General features: G+C 54.7%; 1 protein-coding gene across 1 annotated transcript in view; it reads right to left on the bottom strand.

The window, feature by feature from the left end:
• Positions 1–619: 619 nt before the first annotated feature.
• Positions 620–19,302, bottom strand: part of SMAD7 (SMAD family member 7) — a 29,759-nt gene continuing 11,076 nt past the window's right edge. The window contains exon 4 of the mRNA XM_032882547.1: positions 620–1,358. Coding sequence (XP_032738438.1) covers positions 820–1,358 — 539 coding nt within the window. The 3' untranslated portion in view covers positions 620–819. The remainder of the gene's footprint in view (positions 1,359–19,302) is intronic.

The following is a 19,302-nucleotide window of genomic DNA, read 5'->3' as shown; positions in this document are numbered from 1 at the left end:
GGGCAAGGGAGAGGCTGAGGGGCTTGGGAGGGGCCCTGGGAGGGCAATACTGCACGGGCAGCCCATCTCCGAGATATCCAGGAACAGATGACCAAAAAAGACACAAGGACAGCAGGGTGGCGGGCGGGGGGGGGAGGGGAGGGCAGAAGACAAGCATGAAAACAACTGGTTCTGGTTCAGCCTCTTTGCAGGGTTGCTTCTAAGAAGCCTGCAGACAGGGCCGTGTCCTAGAAGGGGAGCAACAGGGGTGGGGGGTGGGGGGAGGCTTTTCCAGGGATGGGGGACAGAGCCTGGCTCCTGGCAGCTGCTGGAACCCCAGCTGCCAGCTTGCCCAGGCACTGCCGCTGCCCCACTGAGCATGTCCACAGGGCAGGAGAGACAGAGCTGGGAGCACAGACCTCCCCGCAGGGACACCTGTACGAACCACAGACGCACACGCACTCGCCCACGCGTCCGCCCTGACAAGGGAATCGAGGGCCCCCACGTGAGGGCCTGCTCCCCATTCTTACACTACGTCTGGTGGTACGGATTCTTGCCTCCCTTCTTCCTCCTGGGCTGTCCTGCTGGCCATACCCCGCCACCCCCGTCCCCCCTGCAAAAAAACCCTGACCGTTTTTTCCATAAGCTATTTCTCAAAGTTAACAAAACAAACAGAAAATAAACAAGAACGACAAGAAGCGGGGCGGGGGTGGGGACGACGACGACACGCGACGGACCAAAGAGTCTGCATGAAAAGCAAGCACTCGGGAGGAAAGTATTAGCAGCAACGTCGTTTGGCCTGGGCCCGCGCGGCGCCCGCTGCGTCCCCGGCCCGCGCGGCTACCGGCTGTTGAAGATGACCTCCAGCCAGCACGGGCAGCTGCTGATGAACTGGCGGGTGTAGCACTGGCCCCAGCCCTTCACAAAGCTGATCTGCACGGTGAAGCCGGTCCACGGCTGCTGCATGAACTCGTGGTCGTTGGGCCGCCGCAGGCTGTACGCCTTCTCATAGTCGAAAGCCTTGATGGAGAAACCGGGGAACACCTTGTGTACCAGCAGCGTCCTGGAGTCCGGGTTGTCCAGTGTGGCTGACTTGATGAAGATGGGGTAACTGCTGCGGTTGTACACCCACACGCCGTCCACCTCCCGCGTGAGCTGGATGCCGCAGCCGATCTTGCTCCGCACCTTCTGCACCAGCTGACTCTTGTTGTCCGAATTAAGCTGTCCAAGGCAAAAGCCATTCCCCTGAGGTAGATCATAGAAGATATCCAGGGAGGGCTCCTGGACACAGTAGAGCCTCCCCACTCTCGTCTTCTCCTCCCAGTATGCCACCACGCACCAGTGTGACCGATCCCCAGGCTCCAGAAGAAGTTGGGAATCTGCAAAACAAGATGGCGGACATGGTTGGTGGTGATGGGGGCTGACGGTTCCCTCTTCCTTCACGACAGCCAAGACCACCTCAGCTCTCGTCAGGAATGGTGGTGGTGCTGGGTATGTATGCGGCCAGCTCTGGAGTCCTCGTATGGGGGCGAGGGATGGAAGAACCCGCCTTTCAACATGGGGCTCCCTGGGGCACCTTGTCCCTCTCCCTACACCCCATCCCACCCCCACAATCAGGTCAGGGACCCAGGACACCAGCGTGTTTGCCTGTGGGGCCAAAGGAAGCCATTTCCCTGCAGAGCTCAGAAGCCAGGGAACCCTAAGGAACTCCACTGGTCCCAGTTTGGGGGCAAGAAAAGGCCTTCCAGATGGCCTAGAGTTACAGCCCTTTAAATTCAATGGGACCTGAAAAGCTTATGGCTCTAAGAGCCCCTGGTCCTCCTCAGGAGAAAATCAGGACCCAGAAGGCCTATTGTTCGGGCCTCACAGATGACACAGCCAGACCCAGAACCCAAGTCTCCAGACTCCAGGGTCCCCCCACTAGGCAGTGTCTGTGTTTGTCACCAACTTCTCAGATCAGCACCTCGGTCATAAAGGAGCACCATCTGATAAAATGAAAGTGCAGGTGGTTTGAGGCACAAACATCTATCTTCCTCGCAGAAAGAACTGCGCTCTCAGTGTGTCTGTCAGCAGCAGCTCTGTACACAAAGGGCGAATTCAGTCAGAATGCCAAATCATAACACACGGATTGGTGTTAACCCAGACTACCTTGAGGAAGCTTCCTCCAGCCCAGACAGAAGATTATGTGTCTGGGATGGGCTGACCTTCCCTCCAGTGCCCTTCCTCTGCCTGTTGTACCCCCCTCTCCCCACTCCCTCCTCAGAAGCATGGAGACACCTTGCCCTGCCCACCCCCCCCCCCGCCCCCGTCCAGGTCCCCCGTCCAGGTCCCCCCTCCCCAGCTTCCCTAAACTTGGTTCTTCCCACAGGCAGCCAGAAGACTGGGGTGATTCTGGTAAGGTGACTTTCTCAAACAGACACCCAGAGCTCTTTAAAGGAGTTGGGGGGGGAATCCTGTGGAGGGAAAGGGAGGCCCCAGCGGCTGGCATTCCAACTCCTCCTTAAGCTGGAGCCAACGGGGCAGGCCTCAGACTGGGAACCATAAATCTCCCCAGCCAGGCCAGGCTGCAGGAACGCTGTGGTCTGCGGCAGCAGGGCGGAGACCGGAAGTCTTGTATTTGTTAACAAAAATGGGGAAAGGCAGAGGCCTCCTGCCTTCCCCTGCAGTCCCGCTTCTCACTCACTGGGGGTTCAGGGCCTGAAGGTGGGGGCTGGCTGTGGGATGGCCGAGGCCGATAGAGCACGGCAGCTGGGGGTGGACGAGGGCTCAGGGACCTGTGTCCTGCTGCCCCAGCAGGCTGGGTAAAACCCAGGGCAGCTCTGCACACAATTGCTTCCAACCTTTACAGGCATGTTAGGACCTGGGAACCAGTCAGCTCCATTAACTTTTTTCTTTCTTTTTTTTTTTTTTAAGCAGTAGCCAGTCTCGCATGGAGGTGTTCTGTAAGTCTGTACAACGTGCACTGTGACCCACGGAGGCGGCCACACACACCCTCACCCTGAGTGGCCACGTCTCCTACAGACACCTTTCCCCGCCCAAACTGGCCTTCCCGAACGCCCACCCAGCCAGCCAGACAAAATGGGGAAGCTGAGAGCTCCCTGCTCTCTCTCAGTAACCCCTCCAAAAATCAACCCCAGAAAACTGGCCTGTCACCCCCAACCCGTGGTTCTATGAAGCCTCAGTGTGAGAGAGGCTGTAAGTCCGTGAGTGTGAGCGAGCATGTGAGTGTTTGCGTGCGTACACTCTGGAACATATGGAAAAACAAGAGAGGGACAAGGGCTCCAAGCAGAGGTGACTCATCAGGCATTAACTTGTTTCTGCAGAGTATCCATCAACTGCTAATAAACTCCCGAGTGCTGGCAATCTTTGAACTTTCTTGTCGAGGGAGCTGGGCTCAGGGGCCTGTACCAAAAACCCGTGAGATCTGTGTAAGAGTTCTCTGGCGTGCAAGTTTGCTGGGGAGGAAGGCACGACCGCCCTGCTGTTTTAGGGAGGAGGGTGTTTTGAAATGTAAGAAACTCTCGCTTATGCTTATTATCCCCAGCTATGCTTATTATCCCCACTCGGAGCAACAAACCTGGTCTGGAAAGAAGATGGGGAGATGGGCGGGGGTGAGGGGGGAGTCGCTGGGAGGGAGGTTCAGAGACCCTGGGTGGAGCCTCAAGATACTTTGTTTCATGGAGCTCAGCCCTCCTGAAACCTGGCACCAGCTAGCTGGGAAGAAGAGGAGGGGTAGGAGGTGCAGGGTAGGGTTGTGTGGGGTGGGGGCCTGGATCAAGTTGCCTGTGCCAGGCCCACCAGAAAGGGGTGGGGGGCCCCCCACCGGCTGCCCAGCAGCCTCTGGGGGCAGGGGAAGCTGCGGGGGTGGGGGGGGGGAGCTGAGGTTGGAGTGGCCCAGAGCCCTAGGGGAAGGGGGAAGGGGAGGGAGAGGGAGAGGGGGAAGAGTTCTGGCACATTTCTCTTTCATCTGCATAGCCCGCCGGTCCACCCAACAATTTGCCACCAGACATCCCTGGAAAAAAACTTTTTTCTGTTGAGGTTAATGGCCAACCCCAGATCACCAGCAGTGATAGATGTCCCTGTGCACGAACAAAACCCTGGGAAGCCCACTAGGTGCCCTAAGCCACCCTAGGACCCTTGCCAGCTCCTTCCCAGCCCTGCCCCTCCAAGCCTGCCCCACGGCCACCCCAGCCTCCCAGCAGCCAGCTACCTCCTCTCCTCACTGCTCCTGGGCTATCTCCGAACACAGAAACCCATGCCTTCCAGCAAGACCATCCCACCAGCAAAGGCCTCTTTAACACATCACACTTCTGGGGGCCTGGGACAACATCCTACATTGCCAACTCAGAGATGTGCCCCAAATTCCCCACCATTTTGGGCTCATTTCTGGGAAACACTCAGCATCATCTTCAGAGAAGCACAGTTCCCTGAACTGGGCCACAGCCCACAACCATCTCCCCACAAAGGTCAAAAGGTTTAGCTCCTAGAGGGGCTCCCCGGGCCTCAGGGGGAGAAGCGGGGAGGCTTTCTCACACAGAAAAGCGTCCCTCATTCCAAGAACTAAGGAAGAACCTCAGAAGCCTGCCTTTGACTTTTCCTCATGGATGCTGATACTTATCCTCCAAAGGCAAGACTCACAGGCCCTTGTTAACTTCCCTTAGCTTTACAACCTTTTCCGGTATTTTCAGCAACTTCTCTGCCTCCTCCCGAAAACTATACAGGGGCTTGTTTTAAAACTGTATTTGTGCATTTTAAAGCATCCAAAAGAAAAGCTGTGTTGTAAAAAGCCAACTAATCAGATGCCTGCTCACAATTTTTTCTTTTTATTACAGTTTAGGGAATTTCTGGAGCAACCCCAGAAAAATGCTGAATCCGCCTAAAATTCCTTTAAGGTTGTTCTCCCCCTCCCCTTCCTCATTTCCCTTAAAGCATAAAAACCTACCCTTTAAAAGGAAGGGGGGAGCTGTTGAGAAAGGAAAGGATTTTGCTTGTGTTTGCACTTGCATTAGGGAAGACCACTTAACAAGAAGCTCCCTGCCTCTTTACAAAGAGTTATTTAATTACCCTGGGTCATGAATGAACAGTCCTGACCCTTCTAGAAGACCGGAGACTCCTGAATGACTCGCACGCCCAGGGTTCTCAAAGGCAGTGGGTGACCAGACCCCAGAATTTTCCATTTTTGTCTGAAGGTGTGAGGACATGAAGAGAAATGGAGAGAGAGAGGACAGACCAAGCTCAATGCCTCAATGGTACCATTTCTGGTCTCTTGCTTATGAAGTGGACCATGAGGGCCAGAGAGGTAGGACTGTTCCAAAACACCCCGTGGTGCTCTGAGGACAGGGCACGGACAGGAGGCCATGGGTGCCCGGCTACACCATACAAAGGAGTGCTGCTGGGGAAAGAGGGGTCCCCGAGATTCTGGCCTTTCCAGACAGGAACACAGGCTGAACCAGGCCAGTACAGACTGAGCCACAGCAGTGGGGCCCACTGTGTTACCCGTGCCCAACTGCTGGGGCACAGAGGACAGGAGTAGAAGGTGGGCTAGGAGGGATCTAACCCACTCTCCTCTCTGCAAGGCTCTTATAAAGAGTATGTCTCGAGGCACCTGGATGGCTCAGCTGGTGAAGCATCTGCCTTGGGCTCAGCTCATGAGATCCCAGCGTTCTGGGATCGAGTCCTACATCAGGCTCAGCGGGTAGTCTGTCTCTCCCTCTCCCCTTCGTGTTCTCTCAAATAAAATCTTTAAAAAAAAATAGAGACGTCTCTGCCAAAAATCCCACAGTGGGTCAAGGCCTGTGTGCCCCCTCCCCAGCGGCCCAGCAGAGGGAGACTGGGCAGAAAACAGCTGCTTTCATGCAGATGGCTAAGGGCAAGCAAAGGGCACACAGGGAGACACACAAGTTAAACCCAGCAACCCTGGAACGCAAACACGGCCACGCCTCGCCGGCCACAGGTCCAGGGTCCTCCCTCCTCGGGACTCAGGCGCCACCATAGGTTGCCTCATCCAGTCCTCCCCCCACCTCAGACATCTCAAAGGTTAACAGCACCCGTCATCCCTGTTCCCCACCCTGGTCAGGAAACTGGCTGTCCCCGAGAGCAACCAACCGACTTCGGGGACAAGGACTGAGATAAGAGGGGCCATCTGTCCCATCTACTCTCAACCCAAACACTTGCAATGAACAAGGAACCCTGCTGGGTCTACTGTCCAAGCCCCAAAGACTGAAACCTACAGCCTCCGCTGTGGAGAAAACCCACTGGGTTTGAGCTTCACGCTCTGATTCCTACAGACAACCCTGGGGTTTGGAACGTGTTACCCACAGGGGCTGAAACAAACTCCAAACACTTCCCAGTTAACCCTGAAAACGCTCAGACTCAGCCCATCACCACTAACCCCAAGTTCCTCCATCAAAGAGATCAGGAAATGGATTCTGGTTGGTAGAAGGCAGGACTGAGAAGGTTGGGCTCTTTCCAGACTCTGGAACAAGATCTGTTCATTGAGGTGGATTGGGGCGGGGGGAGCACAGGAGGACCACGGGGTCTGCTTCAAAGGCTGGAGAACTTGCTCTGGGGTCCCTGTGGTCCAACCAGCCAGGCTCCCCAAAACCTGGCCCCCAGGGAACTCGGATTGTGCGATACCCCCCACACCCAGCTAGAGTCCGACACCCCTTCAGACCTCTCACAGCACCTTGGCAGTGACTTAAGCTCCCAGAGCTCCCAGGGCCAGCCTCACAGGGCTGTTGTGACAATCTGATACAAAGTGGCCAGGGGCCATGACCTGGCTTGTGCTACACATGCTGGTCTCATCTCTCAGACATCTTGCCTTGGGTTCTCCAACTTCTTGAAAACGTTACCCAATGCTACCCACCCCTTCTCCCGCAGGGAAAAGAACAGTCTGGGTCATACCCATACCTAATGAGCATTTACCATGTCTGGGCCCAGGTGGAAGGGATCACATGACAACGCTATGAGGTTGCATCCTATTAGTGTCTTTATGCTGTGAAAGGGGGAAAAGAGGCACCGATCACTTGCCCAACAAAGCTGGAATTCCAGGCCAGAACAGTGGCCGACGTGAGCCGCAGTGGGCAGCAACCTCTGACCTCAGGTTACCTGCCCTCTCCAAATACTAGAGGAAGAAAATTAAGTGTCCTTCAGAACACGCTTTGGAAACATGATGCCTACTTCACATTTTACTTCACTACTTCCCTTTCAATGAGGACCCGAGCGTGGGGTCCAGCTCCCCTATACCAAGCGGGGGAAGGAACCGGGTTCCTTTGCCAGCAAGCCGCTCTACGATCTTGGCCAAGTGGCTTGCCCTCCCGGAGGCTCAGTCTGACCCAACCCTAACTAATACGAAGGAGGCGAGGGCACAACAGGCACCCCTCCAGGCTCTCCAGTCTCTGGCTACACTCTGTGATTCACAGAAGTGCCCCATCAGTATGAACACAGGTTCCATTTATTTTTACTACTTTCCGGAGAATAAGAAAATCACGCTGGGGAGCCTGGCACATTTTTGCATTTAATTTGCAACAATAAGACAAAACAAAATCAAATCAAAAGGGAAAAGAGATTTGAGCCAGATTTTGCTGTGTCCCTCTGTAAACGGGTTTCTTTTTAAACGTGGGAAGGTACAAGCTGTGTGCGTTCTTTCGTCGCTCACCGCTCTCAGGAAGAGGAGGATCCCCACGGGAGGGTCTCTGCCCATATCACCACTATGCTTCCCAATGTCCACCCAGGCCTGGCCCCCTCAAGTTTCTCGCCATCACCTCTCTCCTCCTGCAAGCTCTTGAGCTCACTGGTTCGGCAGATCCTGCTTATCATCTAGGAGACTGATATCTGACTGTGCCTTACAACCAGTTACTAAAACTAAAATGGATTCCTCTACCCTCCACTCCCCCAACGGGCCCCACCTGTGTCCCCCAAGGCCCCTCAAATGTCCAAGGCCAGCCCCCAGCCTAGGGGACCCTCCTAAGAGCAGTATTTGGCCAGCAGAGACTATAACTGAGGGCAGTGCGGGGCAGGGGAGGGAAGCCACACAAATCAAAAGCTCCCATCTGTCTCGCCAGCCGGGCTGACACGGCTTCCTGTGGCCCAGCCTTCAGCCATGCAAATTATAGCATGTACCCGGCTGCCTGCCTTCTGAGGAGGCCCGCTCTGCCCAGCTCCGACAGGACTCAGAGGAAGGGTGGGGACTCCCAGCCCGGCCAACTCCATTCATAATATTTACAGTAAATGGGCCTCTGGCTGCTGAGTGTGTACCCAGCCTCATCATTTCAAGTTTGAATCTCACAGCCTCATCATTTCAAGTTTGAATCTCAGGACTCTTCCCCTCCATGGCGCACCCTGAAGTTTCCACCGTGACCCACCTTCCCTCTAGAAAGGGCATCCACACGCCTGCGTACACACAGCCCCCAGACCTGCACGGTACGTATCCGCCATGGTACCAGGTAGGACCCTGGCCACACTCCCAGAAGATAGAACAAGTGGGACCATCACCCAACAGGAAAATGTCCAAATCATTATCTCCAGGCTTACCCCCCAGCCTCCCTCCTAGAGAGAGACCAGAGATTCCCCCCCAAATTCCACATGTGGATTCCCAAGTGGGAAGGCATACATGAATCCGACCAAAGAATCATCTCTTAAACGAGTAGGAAGTCCCTCATCTTCTCTGCACTGACCCCGTCTAAGTATGTGGGCTGCATGTTCAAACTCCCTAAGTGTCTTCATAAAAATGGATGCATACGTCAACTGTTTTGAAGGACACGACCCCCAGAGGTACAGAACACTTCCCGCCTGGTTCTGCGGGTCTTGGGGCTCTGCAGGGAGCTGCTTTTGCTGTGGGGCCCTTTAATAAAAGCCCCATGCACAACGACCTCCAGTACCCCGAAAAGCAGCACAGTATTACAGGACCCAGACACGGGTCCTGTCCCTCCCATCCCCCGCCAAAGCTCCTGCTGGACTCCAGCTTTTCTAGAGGGTAGGAAAACCGTCGAAGACGTGGAAAAACACAGGGAGAAACAAAAGTCCTTTTCATCCCTCCCCTCCCCCAGCTCCCCTTGTTCCACAACAATTATGAAAACTGTTGGATGGGATGGCATTTCGAACATTTACTGCATTCCGACCAATAAATTCCAATGCAGGATCTGATGGAAAAAAGCCTCCCTCTCCGGCCAGCTCCTGGATCCCCGCCCCCATGCTCGCTCCCAGAGCCATCATTCCTCCTCTTTACAACCCAACACTGGGGCCTGGCCAGGCCCGGCCCGCACTGTACTCACAGGGAAAAACAAGAGTACGACAGACTGGAGACAGTGTGCAGACTGGAAAAGTTAATCATTACTTCTGTCTACCTCTGTAATCTAATCTCTCCGGCTTTGACACACTCACTGTTCAGCCTCCCCAGCCCTTTCACCCCCAAAGCACCCAGGGCCTCCCAGGCCTGCGTGCCCACCCCGTGAAGAGGAATGAAGCCTCCCCCACCCTTGACTGCCATGGCGAGGCCCCCAGAACCCACCGGAAATCGCCCGCCGCTCAGTGCTGTGTGCGCCACGTTTCATAGGACTCTGGGCCTCCCACACGTTTGGGTTCCAATCTGGCTTGTATTACTTGTGGAGAACCAGGCCGCCCATCCCCCACCGCCCCGGGACAGACTCGGCACCCCCACCCCTTGCGCTGGGGCTCCCCTTCAAAGCCATCTAGTTGCATCAGGAAGGAGGGCTGATCTGAGTCCCCCGCCCCACGCCATCAGTCCGCAACAGACACACGGGCCAAGATGGCGCTGCCCTACGATGCTGCCCCAAAAACCAAAACCAGAGTTACCCCATGACCCAGAAATCCCACTTCTGGATGTGTATCCAGAAGAGTCCTGAAGAAATTAATGGCACACATGTCCACAGCAGCATTTTTGACCAAGAGCCAGAAAGTGGAAGCAACACAAGTGCATCCACTGAAGGATGAATGAATGACGATGTAGACACACCTACACTAAGAAAGGACCGACACTGTGGCGCAGGCTAGGACACAGATGAACCTTGAGGAGGTTCTGAGGCGTGACATCAGCCAACCACAGAACGTCACGTGTGGGATGACCGCACTCCTATGTGGTACCGAGCACAGTCAAATGCACAGAGAAGGAAGAAGCGGGCTGCCCAGAGCCCGGGGTGGGAGGCCGGCTGGGGGGTTAGGGTTTTGAGTGGACAGTTTCAGTTTGGTAAAGAGAAGTGGTCCCGGAGAAGGACAGTGGGGGAGGCTGCCCAGCAAGGTGACAGACTCATGCCGCTGAGCTATGCACTTCAAAACGGTCACGATGGGAACTATGGGGTATATTTTGCCCAAAAAGGAGTTGGAAGGGAGGGGCACCTGGATGGCTCAGTGGGTTAAGCATCTGCCTTCAGCTCAGGTCATGATCCCAGGGTCTTGGGACTGAGCCCCCACCCCCCATTGAGCCCCACCTCTTCTAATACTTTCCGAAGCTCCGCATTGACCTGGAGGCCTTAAGTACAGGTGATTCACAAGCATAAAGGCCCCCTGAAAATGCATGCAAATTTTGGTATGCATATGCATTTTTATGGGGAAGGATTCCTCAACCTTCACTCATTCTTGGGAGAATTTACAAGCCAAGAAATGTGAAGAACTATAATGTTTTTATTCACGCATGCAAGAGGCCATTATCTACCCAGCACCTCAGCAACAGGGGGTCTCATTACCTCCCCTCAAAATCCAAGAACCAAAGACCACACAGATCACAGGATGCTTTGCAAGCTCTGCAAGGGGACTTGGGAGAGACCAGTCCAACCTCTTATTTTGCAGAAGAGAAAAACTTGAGGCCCTGGAGGCCACTGGCAAGCAAAAAGCTCCACCTTCAGCCAGGAAAAGCCAGCCAGCCCCTAGGGACAGACACGGGGGCGGGGGGGGGGGGGGGTGTGTGTGTGTGTGTGTGGATCTCCATCCCATTGTCATTCTCCAGGGCCCCTCCCGGGACTCTTGCATGCCCCCCACCACAGGCCTCCTCCCCCAGGCAACAACAACAGCAGGGGTCTTCACTCTGACCCCACTGAGCTGGAGATGGGGCCCATCTATTTTTAAGAGCTGTACTGTGCACCCAAGCTCGCAGAAGACTCAAATGGCTCTTTCGCTCTGGGTTACTGATTAATGAGGGGGAGGGGCTGTGCTGGCTGAGAGGCTGCCCTGGGGCTGGCAAGGTCCCCTAGCACCTTCTCGAGACCCTTCCTGGCCTCCACATTTCACTCTGCCTACTGTGCAAGGAGACACTTTCAACTTGATTAGGGGCCTGTGGAAGCTGGGGCGAGGGTGAACGGGACAGGGTGACAGGAGCAGCTTGTGACCTCTTGAGTGGCAGACGCAGCAAGTTGCGTCCAGAGAGCACAGTCATCGCCCGGCGTCCTACTGTTTCTGTTCCTGTTGAGCGGCCATCCCAAGTTCAAAGTAAAAAGGCAATTCTGAAATGAACAAACCCGAGAGCCACTAACAGTCCCTGGCCAGCGAACTGGGCTGTCTGCTGACAGGAACTCCCAGCCTGACAAGATGAAACCGGAGTGGAGATCAGTTTTTTCCTTTTCTGCCCTGGATCAAACCCCACACCAAACCAGTCTCAGACTGTTCCGGCCGGTGGGGTTCCACGGCAGAGCGAGATCAATGGAGCGAGTGACCTCCACGAACGGAGCCCTCCGGCGGGCGGGGGAGGGGAGAGCGTGGAAACGAACACGCTCTGGTCACTGCCTATTAGATCACCTCACACAACACCACCGCGGTGGGCCCGGACCCCCCGCATGCTGCTGGCATCTCAGAAACGGCCTTGACCGGCAGATTTAAAATTAAAAAGCGCGAGATGCACCCCAAATGGGTGCATTCAGAACCAGAGTTCTAAAAGGAAAGTCAAGCTCTAGGGCTTTCAGATTGCCCCTGCCCTGCGGCTGTCCAGACATTAATACTATCTTCCGAGACATCAGTGTCTCTGTGGACCTTCTCCCCTGGCCCCCGCACCCCACCCCACCCCGGGGCTGTGGTCCCACAACCCAGCCAGAGCGCGGCTGGTCACCTCCCCTCCACACTGCACACCCAAGTACTATCAGAGTCTGGATTACGACTACCTCCTAATGCCACTGCTGTTATCTTAGCCATCAAGGGGAGGATGGGGGAGGGGGCTGGAGTGGGAGGAGACAACCTCTGTTTATCCACCAGCTTTGTTTTATCTCAACTCTCAGCAGACCACACAACCAAAGCAGAGGCAAAAGCCACTGAGAGCAAAGCTCTGCCTACCCTGCGTGCTCAGACAATCCCTCCAGGGGCCCATCCCTGCACCTCTGCCTCGTCTTCCAACACCTCACCCCACCGCCCGCCTCCAGAACCCAAGGGTCCTGGCTCCTTCCGTCCTGTGGAAACCGCCTGAGAAGCTGCCCTCCATCTGTACTCCGGACAGAGCCAAATCCCATTCCAGAGCCCTCTACCAAAAACACCTCCAGGAAAAATTTCTACCAGGGGCCCCCAAACTGCATCCTCCACACCTCACGGGGCCTAGCACATAGTAGGTACTCAATAAATCATCACTGAATGAATGAACCAGAGACATGCTGGCTTCCTGAAGCGGCTAGGTACCCCCCACCCCACCCCAGCTTTACACCCGCCAGAGAGAGGTACAAGTGAACCTAGCTGGGAGGAGAGCACGCCTTCCAGTCAGGGGTTAGCCAGAAAGGCCCCAGGCCCCCCTCCCAGTGCCTGGTGGGGGTGGGAAGAGAGAAGCCCCGTCCGCAGCCACTTCCCAGCCAGCTGCGGCCGATCCAGAGAGGGATTTCCAAGCCAGGCGCCGGCCCGGCAACCTCTGTGGGCACACCACCTGCCCACAGCATTCTGCCTTGGCGTCCTGCTCTGTTTGGACAAGTTCCGCTCACCGAGTGTTCTCAACAATACTCTTACACACCCCACGGCTCTTGTTGTGTTATGAAAACAAAACAATGCACGCTAAGGGAAAAAAGCTGGGGTGCGGGGCGAGTGAGTGGAGAGCAAGAGCGTGGCACACACGAATCTCCTTCTGGTCTCCATCCTAAAGGGGGCCCCTTAGCAGCACACGCTGGGGCACTGGCCTGTGTCATCTGAACAATGACATCATAAGGGGGAGGAGGGGGGCTCAGAAACCCAGAGATGAGTAAATGGAAACTTGTGTTTTTATACCCAAGGACAATATACCACCTACTTCTCCACACTGCGTGGGACTGTGGCAAGCCCTCTTGCTGGGGGAAGCTTCTGGGTAACTGGTGGGCCCCATCGCCCCCTTCCCCCACCACTCCTCAGGAGTGCCCTAGAAACGTAGTCTCAGAAGGTAAGGAATTCCTGGGGGTTGTGGGGGTGGACACGGGACTGGGCTCTGTGGCTGGAAAAATCAAGGCAGCCTCGACTCCCCACCTGCCCCATGCCAGGCACCCATGTTAGGGGAAGGCAAGGCTGGGGTGGAGAGCTGCAGGGACAAACAAATTCTTACCTACGTCCCTCGACCAAAAAAATAAGTTTTTTTTTTTTTTTTTTGCAAGTTAAAACTGAGCTAATGACACTGGGTGGGGCTCCGTGTTGAGGACCTCAAGCAGCCAAACCAAAATTCACTTCCAGCCAAGAGCTGCTTGGCCCCACCATTTGGGGAAGGAAACTGAAAAAGTTATGAAATATTCTTTAGTGAACCAGGAAATAAGGGTGCAGTTAACATTTCAACTGAAGGTGACCCTTCTGGTCAAATTTTTTTTTAATAATAAAAATAACAAAGTTCTCAAACAGCCCGTTTCTTAAAGAAAATGGCCTAAAAGTCCTCCGGGGGGGGGAAAGAAAAGAGGGGGGGGGGGGGGAGCCAAAGAAACAACAAAACAACAACAAAAAAATTCAGGGCTGGCCTCCTCTTAGCCACTACCTTTTGCGAACAACTTTTTTTTTTCTGCAGTTCTTCTTATAAAAGGAATGATGCAACTTCCTGTCTTATCCCAATATTTCCTGTTCACTTACAAGGTGAAAGTTATCACTGTTTTAAACTGTCCTGAACTCCACAAAAAGCTTTTTTCCATCTAGGGCACCCATTCCCAGCACAAAATCTCCCCACCTTAGAATGGAAACACCTTTTTTAGAGTCGGCTTCATTAAAGAGTCTCCAATGTCTGTGTGGTAGAAAAAATCTCCCAGATCACAGCTTCCTCACCCCAGATCCCCAAGGACACCCCACAGGGAGACATGGAAGGGGGCCGGGGGCAGCCCCAGTGTGTTTGGGTACAGCCGTCGCTGACAAAGTCAATGTTGCTTTCTTGGTATGTTAGCCACTAAATTGAGAACTGGACCTCAGCTGTTAATAATATCTTCCCGCTGAAAATAGCCCCGAGAGGAAGCCTCTCTGTGACAGTAGGCACCCGGCCAGACTCTGGGCTAGCCATTCAATCCCGCGCAAGGAAGATGGTAGGACCAGGAGTGACCTCCCAGTGGCCGTGATGTACAGTAACCTTTCACGAGGCTCCTGCAAAGGGAGGGCCCCCGGGGCAAGTCACCCGCCTCCCTCTGAAGCCCTATAACCTCAGTGGGGATGTCACACAGATCGGGGTCCCAGGCTTTGGGGGATGGGGACAGCCCCAGCATCTACTTGGTTTCCAATCCCTGGGCTGGCCGGGCAGCAGGGAACCAGGCTAGGTAGACCTGGGGGGAAAATACTATCTGAGGCAGAGAGGAAACAAGGGCACTCACTTCCCTTGCAAAAAGGTCAGGCTCGGAAAGAACCACAGGGAATTTTCCTGCCTCTCATTTCTGCGACCCACATGGAAAAGGGAAGGTCAAAAAAAAAGAAAAAGAAAAAGAAAAAAACAACACTGAGAAGTGCCTGCTTCTCCCCACTTCTTCAGGGAGTTAAAGAGTTAGTTAGAGAAGACAGGCCCGTCCACGGGAGCCCCTCAACCTAGGAGACCTCAGAGGTGCTCTGGGAACAAGTGCTTGTCAACAGTAGCTCCCAGGTACCTAACACAAGTTTTCCCATTTTTATTCTCTGGAATCGCCGTTCTTGATTATCCAAGTATCAGCATGCATTTAAAAGTGACCACAGGTCACTACTTTTAAAAATTGGGGTAAAATACATGTAACATAAAATGTACCGTTAGTGACAAAGTGCATTACCAGAGTTATGTAAGCATCAGCAGTACGTACATGGTTCCAGAACATTCTTTTCACCCCAAAATGGAACTCTGTCCCACGGGCCACTTTTACAATCTCATTAAAGGGCAGAAATCAGCTGGAGGAAGGTGCCAAATTAACACACCTTGTCAAGCTTCTCATCAAGCAAAAATCCTATTTGAGAAGAGGTTCATTCAGTGAGATACTCAAATTCTTCGCTAGAGAGAATGACACCTGTGTGGCCACCAAGAGAAGCCACAAAAGTTCCCCCCCCCCCCCCCCCCCCCCGCCACCGTAGGAACACAGATCTCTCTGCCCCTCGTCCCAGGGCTTCCTCAACGTGTCAGCACCTGGTGAGCTCCACATCCTGGAAGCCCACCCGCACACCGTGATGCAGAAGATCCCAGGGTGTCTAACACGCAGGAAAGTCTGGGACCACCACCCTAGGCCTTGTGTCCCCCCACCTGCTTTACAGTTGCCGCTGTGGGTTCCAAGCCCAGACTGAAGCGCACGGCTCAGCCTGGCCGTCACGGCGCACTGGCAAGAGCTGGATTTCGGGACAGCGACAGCGACAACAATAAATGCAAAGGAAGCCAAACTTGAGCATGACTTTGGCATTTCGTCCCTTTCCGTTGTCCTACTGGCTTGGAGCTTGCCACAGAGCCCCCCGCCCCCAACAGGTCTAGAAATCCACCCAGCTACAGCCAGGCTCTGCTAAGGAAAGCTCCAAGGAGGGCGGTGAGATCTCATGTGCTAGACTACAGCAGGACCTGACCCTGGAAACTGGCCCTCACCTGGCCCTCTCCTTCTTTGTTAGGAGGCCCTGTTCTGCCTTGGTGACAGAATGCAGGAGGCTGAAGCCCGTCTAGTTCTGGCCAGGAGAGCAGCTCAGATTTGCTCCAGAGAACTTTTCTCCCTGCACTTAACCCCTGCCTGCCTACCTCATTCTTTCCCTGACAAAGGGGATTTCATGAATGAACACACATCCAGGGCTGAGAGCATGGCCCCAAGCATTGCAGATGCCTGAGCTGCTGTCCAGGACTGGTCTTCACAGGGGAGTGGGTGTGCACCAGGTGAGCTGGTCCAGGCCCGACTCATTACACTGGCATTTAGGGAGCTGTGGGCTGGGTCCCTAGAGTTCCAGACTGTCTGGACCTGGGGGTAAGAGTGAGTAGGCAAGGAGCGCACTCACAGTCCCATATGCTGGTACAGCTGACTCCCCCAAAAGCCTGCTTGGATGAGCTCAGCCCTCCTTCTCCACCACCACCCCTGGCATTAGAGACCTCAGTGAAACCACAAGCTGCTTGTTCCCAGCAGGAAGGGGACATGAAAAACAGACAGAGGAAGGGGACATGAAAAACAGACAGGCACCCAGGTCCAGATCCCCAGTGTGCCATCACCATTCCAAGCTGGACAGTAAATAACTGTTCCCACGGAGCTGATGAACTTTGCTTAGAAACAAGATGGAATCATCTTTCCTAAGTTACTTGGTTTGAACCGAAGTTGACCATGGACTGAGCCAGAGCACATTTCCAGATTATATACAGCTAATTTTGAAGACTTCTTTCTCTGTAGCGATCACAGATGCCAGCAGGGATCAGAGAGAAGGAAGAGAGAAGTTCCAGGAGTGCCCACTGACCTAAGGACACTCCCATCACCCAGAAGTGGGAACGAGAAGCCATACATGGTATTTGTTTTGTTTTGTTTTTTAATACATGGTTCTTTTTTTTTTCCCCAAAGGTTTTATTTATTTATTTGACAGAGATCACAAGCAGGCAGAGAGAGAGGGAGAGGGAAGCAGGCTCCCTGCTGAGCTGAGAGCCCAATGCGGGACTCGATCCCAGGACCCTGAGATCATGACCTGAGCCGAAGGCAGCGGCCCAACCCACCGAGCCACCCAGGCGCCCCTAATACATTGTTCTTAAGGCCCTCCCCTGGGCTGGTGGGACCATGTCTCTCCAATAAGCATGACTCTGAACAGCCAGGAGTTGGGGCTCCCTCAACCGCAGTCCCAACCCCTCAAGACACATCAGTACCACATCAGCATTGCCCTCCACCTCCTTCCTTGAATTCCATGGTGGCATCTCTCTAAAGTTTATATAACTACAAACTGCTAGCCTCCAATCCCAGCCCCAACTAAGGCCAGCTCCAGACAAGAGAACGTACAGGGAGGACGACGGAGGACGGGTCCTACAGCTGAATGGCCCAGAACCTGCAGGTGAGAGAGACGGTGTTCCTCCAACCCACCCAGAACAGGACAGATGAGCTGAAGGGAAAACCCCACAGGGAACTCCAGACAGAAAGACTGCAAAGATGGCAGCTTCTAGCACATGCTTTTGATTACCAGTGATACAGGCAAAGCTCTGGGAGCAAAATCCTCCCGCTTCCACCACCGGGCCAAACCTAGAAGCTTCCCCTCTGCATCAGACCTCTCCCAGGATGGTCCTTCCCAGGCGGGTCCTCACCAGGCCAGGACCTGCTCCAGCAGCAAAGGCCCACTCTGAAGTTCCATGCCTTTCAAAAGGCACCACACACACAACTGAACTCGGGGCTGCCAAATCAGGGCCCAGAACCAATCCACAAACAACCCCCCCACCCCCAAAGCGCATATCCTCGTGGAAAAGCTGCTCTGCCATCCACCTACCCCAGGTGAGAGGAAGGAAGCCAGGCCTCTCCCACAGCCTGCCTGGGGACCCCGGCCTGCTTATGCGCCGGTGCACAGTCATCTATCTGTACGTCTGCCACACGCACACGCACACACGCAAAACCATGCACCCAGCAATCCATCTGTCTCAGAGAGCCGGCTGTCAGAAATGAAAGTACAATCTCCTGGAGCCAAGTCCCAGCCTTCTAAAAATGTGCCGTTTTCCCAGACTGAGGAAACTTGCAGGGGTGGGGCGTGTTTCACTGCGAAGTCCCGAAGGCCTGGGCCCATCGCCTCCCCGGCCAGACCCAAGCTGCAAGGCTGGATTCCAAATGCAGGCAGCGGGCCTGCGCCCAGGGCTCCCAGCCACCCACTCCCCTTCCCCGCAGGAGAGGGAAGGGCCAGCCTCGGAGTCACCCCAGCAGTTCAGGAGGGAATGCCTTTGAGCACACCCCCACCCCAACCTCTGAGGCACCACATTTTCACATGTGGCTGTTTTTCCTTTCCCTTCTTCCCTTGCCAAGAGAATCAAGCTCTGGCTCCCGCTCCCGACCTTCCTCCCACCCTAAACTGAGCCCCATTCATGAAGCCTGCTCTCAGCCAGGGCAGGACAGGAAGGAAAACAGCACACAGGGCCTGTGAAAGACACACTCACAGAGGTTATTTCAAGGGGGAGGAGGGGGCAGATCCTGGTGGCCGCTTTCACCGCTCCCCACCTTGACTGCCGCTTGCCCCGCTTCCCAAAGCAGGCTCCCACCCTCCAGCCTCTGCTGACCCCTTCCCTTGGGAAGCCTCGTCCCACTTGGCCACGGGCCCTGCCCCATTAGGCCACGCCGCCGCCACAGCCCCCACCAGCCTCATCCTCCAAGGTGGACACACCCAGGCCGCCCCCCTCCCCTGATGGAAACATCAACTTGGGAAGGAGGACGTTTGGGCTCCCTCCATCTGCAAAACCCTCACCCTGGACCCCGGCCATTAAATCATCTTTTAGGAGGCACTCTCGCTCCAAAGGGCATAGCTCCGGGCTTTCTCCGTGCCCATCACCTCCCCTCCTGCCACCCCCAAACCACTGGGCACCAACCCAAAAATCAGGTTTCTTCAATTTCCCCACACAGCACATTATTAATAAACTGCTGCAACTCTGAACGGAAAGAAGAAAGAGCTCAAACTTTGAAGCCTTGGGAATTAGTAAATTAAGAGCTAAAATTCAAAACAAATGCTCTTTCATGTGGGGGCCCCCTGGTCTTTTTCCTTTTGCAGTTTGGTTAAACCATTGGATCCCTTCAGAGACAACCACTCCTCCCTAGCAGCTTAGTGATCTAAATGGTTGCAATTACCTTAGGGGGTAGGGATGGGGACAGCAGTTAAGTCACTGTTTTACCCACACACCCCTTCCCCCGTTTGGGGAGGGCTTTGGGAACGTGAAGTCAAGCGCCCACCCATCTCCGACAGGGCTGCCTGGGGCATGCTGTGCTGTCATTTGGCTCTTGGGCCAAGGGAGGAGAAGCTTGGGCTGGTGTCGTCACTTCCCCCAGCAGA

Source organism: Lontra canadensis, unplaced genomic scaffold, assembly GCF_010015895.1.
Source record: "Lontra canadensis isolate GAN:19392208 unplaced genomic scaffold, GSC_riverotter_1.0 scaffold82, whole genome shotgun sequence".
Taxonomy (NCBI): domain Eukaryota; kingdom Metazoa; phylum Chordata; class Mammalia; order Carnivora; family Mustelidae; genus Lontra; species Lontra canadensis.
The sequence above is the reverse complement of the archived record's forward strand: the minus strand, read 5'-3'. Positions and strand labels throughout refer to the sequence as shown.